The sequence below is a fragment of the Talpa europaea genome (genome assembly GCF_964194135.1).
Source record: "Talpa europaea genome assembly, chromosome: 12".
In the NCBI taxonomy this organism is placed as follows: Eukaryota; Metazoa; Chordata; class Mammalia; order Eulipotyphla; family Talpidae; genus Talpa; species Talpa europaea.
This window is the reverse complement of record NC_140079.1, coordinates 56,712,537-56,725,392: the sequence shown is the minus strand read 5'-3', so window position 1 is coordinate 56,725,392 and position 12,856 is coordinate 56,712,537. Positions and strand designations below refer to the sequence as shown.

General features: G+C 36.5%; 1 protein-coding gene across 3 annotated transcripts in view; it reads left to right on the top strand.

Annotated features, from left to right (window-relative positions):
* RASAL2 (RAS protein activator like 2) overlaps nucleotides 1-12,856 on the top strand; it is a gene marked incomplete at both ends in the record, with an annotated part of 312,747 nt that overhangs the window by 144,975 nt on the left and 154,916 nt on the right. For all 3 annotated transcript variants that reach the window (XM_084249590.1, XM_084249589.1, XM_084249588.1), the window contains one exon: nucleotides 3,276-3,403. In XM_084249590.1, coding sequence (XP_084105716.1) covers nucleotides 3,276-3,403 — 128 coding nt within the window. The remainder of the gene's footprint in view (nucleotides 1-3,275; nucleotides 3,404-12,856) is intronic.

Sequence of the window (12,856 nt, the reverse complement as noted above, 5' to 3'; positions counted from 1 at the left end):
AAGGCGGGAGGGCAGAAAAGCCTGATACCTTTTACCTACCTTACACATGGGTATGGATAGAAGTCCATTCAAGAGGCAGTGATTTGTAATGTAACAGTGTAAAAAGTTCATTGATGTGGTCATAGAATCTAGTTTTTATTCACTTTTTAAAAGCAACTGCTTCCCAGATTTTGGGATAGTACTTAAAACAAATGATCCACAATTATCTGAAAATGCCATTTAAATTCACTTCCCTTTTCCCAACGATCATATCTGAGTCCAGATTTTCTTCATATACTTCAATCAAAACAACATAAAGCAATCAATTGAATGTTGAAACAGATGTGTGAGCCCAGCTGTCTTCTATTCAACCAAACTTTTAAAAGATTTACAAAATTTAACACAGTATCGCTCCTTTCACATTTTTTGTTTTGGAAAATAGTTACATTTCACTAAAAATGTGTTATTTGTATTAACATGAAATAAGTTTGTTATTGAATAAATATTTTAAGAATTTCTGTTTTAATTTCTAATATGGTTAACTTTGATAAATATAACCCACATAAACAAAACCTCTTACAAGTTCTTAATAATTTTAAGAATCTAAAAAAAATTAAAATTACTAGTTTAAATTCATTAGTATTCAATCTTAGAAAAGTGCTTTGAGTAGCTTCTGATTTCTAGTGTCTAAAATTGTTCAACATTTGTAACAAGGCCAGCACCCAGTGTCCTTGGAATCCTTATCAGAATGAGGCAGTACAAATCTAAAGTTTTTTTTCCAACTTTGCTAATAAGATTATTTCTAAATCTAATTTATCCTTTTTTCTAGTAAATGCTAAATATATTTAGAAATCAGAAATTAAAAGTATGTCAAGAGAGGAAGAGAGAATGCATGAACACGCTAGAGAGAGACTGGTAGAATTGGTAAGATGAAATAGGGAAATAATGTGAGCTTTTCCTGTTAATATAGTCTTAGTATACAAGCTAATGTGCCATTAGATGTCCGTTTAGCCATAGAAATCAGGATATAATAGAATTACTAAATTAAATCTATGAGTTATTTTAACATCTTATATTTTTACTTAAAATGTCTTTTAAACTTCAAACCAGAAGTGCTAAATAAAGCCCCAGAATCACTTATTCTAACATCTTTCTTATTTTCTTTCCTGCGAAATTTTAAAATTTGTAAGAAGGCTTAGACTCCCTGAGGAAACTCCCTGAGGGACACAGCTCAGGTTGGAGAGAGAACTTGAGAAAGTGAGCTAGTAAGAGAATTGCTCAAGATCATACATGGAATGAAAATTTAGACTTAAATTCAGTGCTGATGCAGGTTTATATTTTGTTGGGAAACCTGGGTTATGCTATATATAGAATCCTATATTGTAATTTTTGTGGGCAGGGTATATCAGTGTCTTCTTGCTTAGTAGAGATCATAAGATTACTGATTACTATTCAAATTAAATTACAGTGGGCAGTTTAGGTCACCATGGCTAACTTACATAAGATGTTAGTCATTTGAATGAAAACTTGTCTAGGCCACAAAACCACCACATTTCTACATAAAGTAGGTGCATCCCTCTCTGTTGAAGTGGCCTTGGTATTTGGCTTTAAAAATAGGCCTGCATTGTGGTAAAAATCAAACCCGTTTGTTTGTCTAAATCATGTGGAGAAAATCATTTTTGGCATGATTTTTAAGACTAGGGAAGCATCTCTTATATATGTCAAAAAGGATTGAGTCCGTTCTTTCAGTGCATTTTGTGATGATTTTAACTTTTGAAGTATAAAGGAAATTTTAAAATAAGATGGTTAAAATACAGAGGAGAGTTGAGGGTGGGAAAGAGATAGTTGGTATGAAGGGAGAGACTAAATGGAGCGGGTATTGCTGTGCGCAGACACAGAAAATTAAGGAAGTGAAAGGATAAACCGTGACCTTTTAGCAAGCTGTACAGTCAACCCCCAATAACATTTTTGCTTCTTAGACTTTGAATTGTTTGTGAGGCCATTGATAACTTCCCCAAACATGCATAGCAGTAAGTTGAGATAGACTTGTAGAGAACACAGGAAGTTAAGCCAGAAGGAGCACTGAAGATAATACCAGACACCAGAGAGGATGTAAGGTGGAAACATACACCCAACTGCCCTAATTTGTTGTTCACACTCTGTGGAACTTCGGCTATCAGTATGCATATTTAAATAGTTATAGTATGAAATACCTAGGTAACTATTTGAATACCTATCAGGAATACCTAACCTGTGATTAAAAAGTCTATAGAAAGCAAGAGTAATTTAACAGATAAAATGTTCATATTTATGATTTATAGTTCTCCTACCCTCATGAGTACTTACTTTATAATTTCTTCAGTTTGAGGTTCTCCTTTAGTACAATAACTGAATAGTAATAAAAAATGCATCAGAAATAATCCCTGCTATGTATTCCGTAGAAGAATTAGTTTTCTTGGCCAAAGGACTTTTAATATATATCGAACGTCATGGAAACCTTATTTAATGGCTCTAATGTGTACTTATGATTACGGTGGTGTTCCAAGTTGTACAACAGCCCAGATGAGTGAATAATTCATAACAAAATACTTTTAAGTAACAAAGGTAATCATAATTTCCTTGGACACCTGTCTTCTTACACCTTAGAGAGAAATGAGACATTTGAGGACAGTTGAGATATTTTGCTTTGATACCATTTACCTATACCTCTAAAAAACACGAAGGTTATCATGTGTTTGGATCTTTCTTTGAGGAAATTACTTTCTATGTTTTTAAGATCTTACTGGCCTCTAGTGGTAATATAATGCTACAGTTCAAACATTTCTAATTCTGTGAGTCACAAGAAAAAGACATTTTGAAGGCCTAGGCTGTCAATAACTTCACTTTCTCAGTTCTGGATCAACATCACAAATGTACAAACAGCAGCATCTTCCTCCAAAAGACTAGACGCTACATCTTTTGCTCTTATCTGTGAGTCACCCATACAACGTTATTTTGAATGATGCTGGTTTAGCTCCAAATTGAGCATCCCATGTTTTAGTGTATATGAAGTGGTGATTATTGTGTCAAGTTTGTGCTAACAAGTCTTCCTGCAGTATTTCAGCCCTCTTTTCTACAGACCTTAGGACCAGTTTTTTCTGTGTATGTAACAGTTTTTATTTCCTTGAGAGGAAGTTGAGATTCACTGTTAGACTTATGTCTTTACTTAATTTGATTTTATGAAAGCTTACATTTGAAATACAAGTTTACTAAGCATTATAATGATTGTGCTATTATTTTTCTCACTTATCACACAGATGTGAAAGGGCCACCCACCCATCGTCTGTCTTGCGGCCAGTCACCCTACACCGAAACAACAACATGGGAGCGGAAGTATTGCATACTCACAGACAGCCAGTTGGTGTTGCTCAACAAAGAGAAGGAGGTAAGATAGATTTCACTGGAAAAAGCTACTTTTTTTCTGACCAAATTCCTGAAAAATAATCGAGTTTTTGTTTGCATTTTGATACATCACATTTATGAAATGAACTTTAGGGATGATAAATTATAGGTAAATCTAAAGAGGTCCTAATGTAGTAATGATATGCAGTGAAGGTGTTAGTTCAACAAGGTGGGATGGAGTCTTCACTGAAGAATAGTGTAAGAGATGTTGAGTTGAGTAATTTGGAATGAGAGTTTATTGGCCCAGAAGGACTATTATATCAGTTTAGCTCCTTGCAGGTAACAAATGGATTACTGAGAGAGATTTAAGGGAGGGAATATTTATAGAGGTGTGGACTGAATAACAGACCTACTAAAGACAGTGCTGAAGTTCCCTGATCAAACCACACAAGCAAGTAGTTCTATCCTAGCTAGACTTTCAGGGAAAGGAAAGGGAACAGTGTTTCTGGAAGCCAGAGAATTATAGTTGCATGAGAGGGCTCCAGGACAATAGTCATGTTTATACATACAAAATACAACCTCCACCCAAACAAAAATGACTAGTAGAGGGAAAGCAAGGGAAAATCAACACTCCAGCACTTTTCTCCTGTCTTACTATTTCTTACCAGTATTACTTACTGATTAAACCTAGCTTGACGCCAGTGGAAAAGATTGCTCTTGACGTTTTCTGTAGAGATTTGTGTTCTGAAACACATAACAAGGGAGAGAAGGGCAGAAAGAAAAAGAGTGAACTTAGCATATCTGTTACTACTTTATTCTTCAAGTACTTACAGATAGTGCCTCAGAATAATCTATTTGCTTATTGGTGATTAATCAGATAGTTGAAATTTTTCTGATTTGATCGGACCGTAAAACTACCCTCTTTCCAACCACCCCAACGTAAAAAAGATAGTGAGTCATTATAATCTTGACGAAGAAGAGGGATCGTGGGGGAGAAGAAAAGCAACAGCTCAACAAAGGAGAAATACTAATTGCCCAATAAATATATATATATGAATAACTAGAAAGATGTAGGTCGAATATCAATTCAGTAATATCAATTCATCCCTCTTGAAAAGTGAGTTTTAAAAAAAAAAGCATTGGAAAGGAGCTCTCTTTTTCTCTTTTCTCTTCTTTCTTAATTCCCTTTCTTTTCAATTCCTTCTCTTACTCAGTATTTTTCAACATGGTAAAAGCAAGGGAATAACAATAAGCAATTTCAGTTTCTCCTTTTAGCAGCAGTTCATATTTGCTAAGGCCTTGCTAAATTGCCCTCTATGAAGAACTTGCTTAGTCTTTTTCTCCGGACATTGAAAAATGTCCTATAAGGTAAAGAAATAAAACAAATGAACAAATAAAAAAAGCAAAACAAACTCTTGGGCTGTAAGAACAAAATGGTGATTACCAGAAGGGAAGGGGAAAAGGAGTGGTAAAATCTGGTAAAAGGAGTCAGTCATACAGTAGAGGATGGAAAATAGACTTTTGTTGGTAATCATAATGCAGTATATTCAGATGTTTAATTATAATACTGTGTACCTGAAACTTATATAATGTTATAAACCAATATTGCTTTAATGAAATTTTAAAAAGAAAAAGCTTTCTTGTGTTTATTGTCATCTCTGCATATGATCCTTTTCCAATCCTTTAATATTAGACTTAATTTTATTAAAGTAAACTTAATAAAAGCCAGCTTTTCTGGGACATTCTACATGTTACTGTGTTTGTATTAAGTAGTAGAATAAGTATGAATATGGAAGATTTCTAATTATCCAATTTGAATAAATAGATTATTCAAAATGCTCATTTTAACCAACATTCTCTTTCAGCCATCTTTTATCAGAGCTATTAATAAGGAACAATATTGAAAAATCATTTGCTATCTTTTTGCCCATACCTACACTTTAGTTTAATACCATGCAAAATGGAATAGCCTAAGGTAGATAGTAGGTGAAAAACTATGCCTTATCTAGAACCAAGTTATAATCCATTGTTTAAATACTACTGATAAATTGAGTTCTAGGCCTGGACCCCATTTTGTCTCATAAAATGGAAGCCCATGATTAATCATTTTATATAACAGTCTCTTGGGTATTTTCTCTTTTTTTTTCTTTGTGAGAACGTGTATCTTCCCTAAGGACACTATCTTTCCTGAAATCCTGTCAAGTAATGACTGTTTTCTTCTATGGCCCTCATACCATGCTGCCTTTAGAAGATGTTCTTGTCCTTCTTCCAATCTACTCTACCTTGTTTTCTCTAAAAAGCCCACATTCTGAAACTTAAGTTGTAATCATCTTCCAACCATCACTCACTCCTTATTTTTTGTTGATTGAGCTCCTGGTTCATTATATTATCTCTTTAGCCAATATACTTTAGCCTTTAGCCTTAACACAATATCTGCAGAGATGCATTTCTTTTTTTTTTTTTTTTAAAGATTATTTATTTATTTTATACAAGCACTGGGTACAGCCAGAAGCGCGGGAGGGTGAGAGAATTCACCAGAGCCAGAGCCGGGAGCAGAGCAGGCAGAAGGACCAAAGTACACTGCTGAGGGGAGCAGCGGGCGGCAGGAGAGGTCTGTGCGCCATGCGGGACCCTCTTCCAGTGGGCCAGGGAGCAGCCGGGGATCGAACCGGCTCCAGGGAGGCTGCGGGCAGCTTCACAACCCAGCGCTCAACCGCTGCACCACCGGGGAGGCCCGAGATGCATTTCTTAATATACTACCTCTCAGTTTCTTGAAGTCCTTGCCTCCAAGGATCTTTACCTCTTCCCTGCCTCTTTGCTGCAACTTCATATTCTCAACTGCAGGCATTCTCTCTCTCTCCACCTGTCTTTCTAACCCATCCATTATTCCAACAATCCCCAATCCTTTTTGGACCTATCCATCAATCCTATTGCCTTTTCTACCCCTTATACCACTGATGTTCTTCCTCTCTTCCCTCTTTACTCCACCTGAATTGCAAGGCCAACTCTTCTATTTACTACATTCTATATACTGTGTACTTGTCCTTCTCTTGCTTCATCATACTCACTTGGCAATGTAATAGTTCAGTTAAAGGCTACTCCTCACCCCTCCAGGCTTGCCTCCATGCAGCATTACATTTCTGGGGGGAAAATAATCTCTCCCCTGTGCTGGTGTGTCTCTAAACTAGTGGCTGCAAACCTCATGTGAGGCTTAGTGTCGCTTAGCAATGATCAAGCATTCCCTAGTCCATTTATGTTGCCACTGTCTTAAGCTAGAGGTTCTCAAGCTTCATCACACACATACTTTTTTTTTTTAATTAAGAAAAATGAAACAAAAATTACAAGCCCAACTTTTTTTATTGTTAGATATGACAAATTACAGTCTGGTAAATGTGCAGAGCATAATCATAACATACAGAATGAAGGAATAAAACTGCAAAAACTATACATGTTCATTGAAAACATGCTGTACAATGAGATAACTCCTCACATGAGGCACAACTCTAAATATCCTTTCTTTAAATTGTTTATTTTATAGACCACTAACAAAAGTTGCACAAAACAGTGGAAGACTTGAGACCACACTTGGAGTAACACAGTTCTCAGTGGTTTCTAAGATCATTTTTTTACGTCTCCTTTATTCTAATGTCTTTTCTGTTATCCTCACACTTACAACTAATCAATCACTTAGCTTCCTATTTCACTGAGGAACTTTAAGCACTTAGACAACTTCTGCATATTCCATGGTCTACTCATCTGTTAACAAGTTTTTTGAATATATCCTGCTTTCCTTCCTTCAACTAAGGAGGCACTGCCCACACTCTCTGATGGCATCATTTCCCCTTGTGCTTGAGTTAATCTCGTGTTTTTTTTTTTTGTTGTTGTTGTTGTTCAACATGACCCCTAAGTGTACAAAATCCTAAGTGTGTAGTTGGCTGTACCATCTAGTTTTATGTAAGTACACTCTGTGATGTTCTACAGCAGCCAAATTCCCAACAATGCATTTCTTAATATGTAGCCCCCTCTGTAAGTGACACATGACTATACTTCTGACTTATTCAAGGATGTGTCACTTGTAATTCTCCCCTACTTCTCTATATCTTCAGTTATTTACTAGATCATTCCTATAACATGGTGTTATTTCTCCTCTCTTAAGAGAAAATATAAGCCTTTACCAAATTCACTTCTTCATTACCAGTTCCTTTTTTGTTTCCCTTAAAGGTTGAAATTCATAAAACTGCTAAACTCGTTATTTGTGATTTCTCTCCTGTCATTCTCTCTTAAGTCTATTGCAGTCAGACTCTTACCCAGACCACTCTGCCAAAATGGCTATTGTTAAACTCACTGATGACTTCACATTGCTAAATTCATTGGTCCATTCTTAGCTCTCATCATACTTAATCTTTTAGTGGCATTTAATGCAGCTGATAGTTCATTCTTTCTCCTAGAACCACTTTTTTCACTTGGCTTCCATGATACCATATTCTCTTAGTTTTGCTGCTGCCTCTGGCAGTTCCTTCTGAGCTGTCTTTGCAGATTTTCTTCTCCCCAAGTTACAGCAAAGTAGTGTCACAGAGTTCAGGTCTTATGCATCACTTTTTTTAAAAAAAAATATAAGAACCGGGGCACAGGCCAGATGCGTGGGAGGGTGAGAGGATTCACCAGAGACAGAGCGAGGACCGGAACAGGCAGCCTGACGAAATACACTGCTGAGGGGAGCAGTGTGCGAGACAGGAGAGGTCTGCCTGCCATGTGGGTTGCTCTGAGGCCAGCGGGGATCGAACCGGCACTGCAGAGGTTGCTGACAGCTTCACAGCGCTATGCTCAACCACCTGCGCCACCAGGGAGGTCCTGCATCACTTCGTTAGGAATTTCATCCAATCATAATTTTAAATACCCACTGATACTGATAATTGCTAATTTCGTATTTCAAGCCAGCACATATCTGTTTGCCAGACTCATATACCCATCTGCCCATTTCATAGTTTTACTTGGATATATAATAGTCATCTTCTACCTGCCTTTCACTTAGTCCCAAATCTTCCCTCCGAAACTGGCCATAAGTCATCCTCCTTAATGGCAATTCCATATTTCCATTTTGAAAGGCCAAAAACTTCTCCCACTCACTGTGTTGCCTCTATTCTGGCTTCCTCACTGTTCTTGAGCACACTGGACATATTTTTGCCTCAAAACCTTGGCCGTGGCTTTCCCCACTGTGTGGAGCACTCTTCCCTCAGATATTTGCATAACTCATGTTTCTGCCTCTTTCAACTCTTTGCTCACATATCACCTGTTCAATAAGGCCTACCCTGAATAATCTGTTTAAAATTGCAGCCCCTCCTAATACCTTTAGTCAGAGCTTCAGATCTAATTACCTGGCTTTATTTTTTTTCCTATGCAGTTTGCCACTATATAAAATGTTATATAATTCATGGTATCTTTTTTTCTCTTTTCTCCTGCCAGAATGTAAGCTTTAGAGCAGAGATATTTGTCTGTTTTATTCAATGATGAATCCCTTAGTGCATAGAACAGTTCCTGGGACATAAGTAAATTTTCTATAAGTATTTATTAAATAAATTTTGAAAAAGCTAGTTATAAACTTTGATTTCTGAGTATTTCCTTATTAGAAGATTGAGAGAAGAGCCTCCTATTCTAAAATATGATGATGAGTCTACTAAGAACATGATACTTCATTCCATATTTTTCTAAAACATCAGTCCATCCTTATTTATTGGCCATCTATTATGTGCAGTATTATGGTTGCAGAGATGCAGTTTTGTTGGAGACAAACTGAGGTAAATTAAAAGTTATAACCGTTTGGAACTAGACAGAAGTGGTGGTTGCACAATACTGGAAATGTACTAAATGCCACTGAATTGGTGAATTTTATATTATGTGAATTTTACCCTTATAAATTATTGTTTTTTAAAGATTATAATAATGTAACCAGTCGGTGGGTTATAGTTTAAGATGGAAAATGCAAAAAAAAAAAAAAAAAAAGAAAAGGTTTTCTGGAGGAATTTAGGATTGGGCCATATCTTTTTTTTTTTTTTAAAGATTTATTTATGCATACAAAAACTGGGTACAGGCCAGAGGTGCAGTGGTGAGAGGATTCACCAGAGACAGAGTGGGGAACAGAACAGGCAGATTGACTGAAATACACTGCTGAGGGGAGCAGGGGGCAAGTCAGGAGAGGTCTCCTGAGCCATGTGGGTTGCTCCCTGGCCGGGATGGAACTCGTGCTTCAGTGGCTGCCAGCGGCTGCGGAAAGCTTCATAGGTTGCGTCTTAACCTCTTGTGCCACCAGGGAGTCCCTGCACCATATCTTTAGGGACAAATTATAGCTCACCTACAGAAAATGAAGGGAAGGATAGCCCAGGTATGTAGAGGAACAAGAATAATTCCCTGTATCAATAAGTCAAGATAGTAGTATATATCTCTTTAACAAACTGTGAATGTTCAGGGTTCTTGGAATATGGGAATACAGTTGCAACAAGAAAAGTGGTAGCTGGCAAGAATCAAATAATAATAAAGTGCTTTGAAGGCCACCCTAAGGAATTTGGACTTAATTCTGGAACTAATATGGACCATGAAAAGGTATTTAATGGGGCAATGACTTCATCAAATTTGCTGCTTAGAACAGTCACTTTGTCTATAATGTGGAAAACTAAAGGGATTGAAAGGAAATAGGTAAGTCAGGAGATTACAGTAGACCAGCTAAGGGGTGATGAATTTATTAAAACATTTCAGGGTCTCTATGAAAATAAAATATTGAGCCATTTCTGTATCTGCTACTCCAATTGTTAATTTTATTATAGAAAAAGGTTAGAAATCCATTTCTAATGGAAGGACCTGAGTATGTTATCACTCCTTCCTTTTACTCACACTGTCATGAGAGTATAATTCTTCCTTTAAATTTTACATTAAATGGTTTAGAATTCCTTGAAACAAGGAATTTAAGGAATTACCTGCTAAAATTATCTTTAAAAACTGTTTTAAATCTTAATCAGCTAATCATGGGGGTGTTTATTGCTGTGTTAAAGATCAATTATGAGGGTTCTGTGAGGATTTAAACTGAATCCTTAGCCAGGCACTGCTGGAATGTGGGAGGATTGTATTAGTCTAATATCACTCATGTATTCAGCATGTGGGATCTTTTAATGTCCTTTCTTAACACTGCATGTTTCCTCTCAGAAGAGGGAAAAAGTCTGCTTGGGGAGTATACATGGGCAGAGTGTTAAATACACCAATTACCAATTGGGAATGTAACAGAAGGGTAGATCTGGACAGAATGCCGATAGAGAAGTCTGCCAGGAGTATCACCTTGAGAAATGACTCATTGGTTCAGTAAATTGCTTCATGCAAATTGTGCCAAATAGTGCTATGTGTTAGGAAATATGCTCCCCTGCCCGGATGCCAGGAAAGGCCCCAGCTGGCTTGGCACCAACCCAGTTCAAAGAGGGCGTAGGAGGCCATTTGAATTCCATTTTGCTTGCAAGAGATAAGACCAAATAAACTAGAGATTAAGGAGTTGAGGGAAATGGTAGAGAAGACAATCATGAACCCTCTGAGGTGCAGCCAATATAAAAATATGAAAGAATGCTGAAATTGTGAGTCTCTCTCTTTTGGCAAAAACAAGCCATTAGAAAGGGTAAATGTGGCTCCATTTTTTTTTCTTTTTTTCTTTTTCATTCAAACTCTGTGCATTTGGAGTTTTAAAAACAAGTTGCTAGTGTGGAGGAAGCAAGGGAGTAATATTTTAGTGCAATTTTTAAACAATTGAAAATATTTTTCTTTATTTTGGAAAGCAGTGTTTACACTCAGATGTATTGAAAATAGTAGTTAGGTGTTGTGCAAATAGCTGAAAATCAACTATTATTTATCCTGGGGTAAACTATCCATGACATATTTCATTCAGAACCACTTTCAAGTTATTCAATAGATATGTAACATGCTCCTACATGTGCATTCACTGTGTTAGGAATTACAAAGAATAGAACAGTTCTTTCCCCTCTTTCCTCCACACCAAACTTAGTTGGGGAAGTAAGATATAATTTTAACTTGGCATTTGATAAATAGCACAAGTAAATTGGGTAGAATAAAAGAAAGATATCCATTTATTCCAAAGAACTGTAGCCTGTGTCACTAAGATGCTATTGGCAATGGGCAGTTACCATTAGAAACTTAAAAAAGGAAGAGATTTGAACAAAGTTATGTGTTATGAATATTAATCTGTAAGGCGTATTGGAAGAGGGTGATATAGGAAGGAGACAGACCAATTAAGAGACTACCACTCCTCTGATCTGAAATCTTGAATGGTTTCCCAGTACTCTCTAAATTATGCATATCCTGGTATTGAAGCCTTCACAGTGTGGTCTTGATATATTTTGGAGTGCTACCTCTTTTCTCCCAAGGCTCTAGCTAAATTGACTTACTCAATGTTCTAAAACAAAATAAAATAATTGTATGCTTACCAACTTACTGGCTAATGTTATGCTTTTTCCTTTGCTTAAAATGGTCCTCATCTCAGCTTATCAAATATTCATTCATTTGTGGGATGGAGCTATTTTAAGATTAAGAGTTTGACTGGTAGATACAAACTGTTAACTTATGTGAAATTGGCTGCACAAATGAATAATTAGAATTCAATAAAATAAATGTAGTGATAGAGGCAGACTGTTATTGGAACAATCTCAGGGAGGTATGCCTTATCTTTCCCTCAAGGACTGTATAGTGTGGAGATTCCTGGTAGAGATGATGCCTGTCTTAAGCCTTAGCATGCAATTAGAGTTTACCTGGCAGGGATAGAATAGAAGAGAAAGTAAGGGAAAATATTTTAGGCCAGAGAAACAATCAAGCAAAGACACTAAACTAAAAAATAAAGAATATATTAGGGAAATGCAAGTATATAGTTCCTAGAATGTAAAGTCTGAAGCTGAATACTCAGTAGCGAGGTTGTGGGAAATCTTAAATACTGTATTAGGGAGCTTGGACTTACTCTATAAGATAGTAGTTTTAAAGCAGTGTTTTAGCAAAAGAGCTTCTTTTTTGTTTGATGCAGAAGCCCTATACAACAAATAAGTTCAGAGTCAAACTCTGGTTGCGTAAACAGCTATTATACTGTATTGTTTAGGAAATAATGACAGGGTAAAAACTCTGTACATATTCAGTATAGACACAACCATTGTAGGCCTACCCACATAGAATGTATTTTTGATCCATGCTTGGATGTAGAGGGCCAGCTGTATATATAGCTATGTTTTTTTAGTAACTTGATTTACATTGGCTCTGTTGTTCTTCCATTGTCATGGATGGTTTAGAACTTACAAAGAGGACTAGGAGTCAGAGATCCAGTATGATTTTTGTTATTAACATATCTTAGATACCTGAGAAACTATTTATTCTTTAATGTATTCCACTTTCCTTATCTGAAATGCAATGAATTAAAGAGCTTGATTCTTCCCTCCCTCCCCCCAGGAAAAAAAAAACTTGGAAG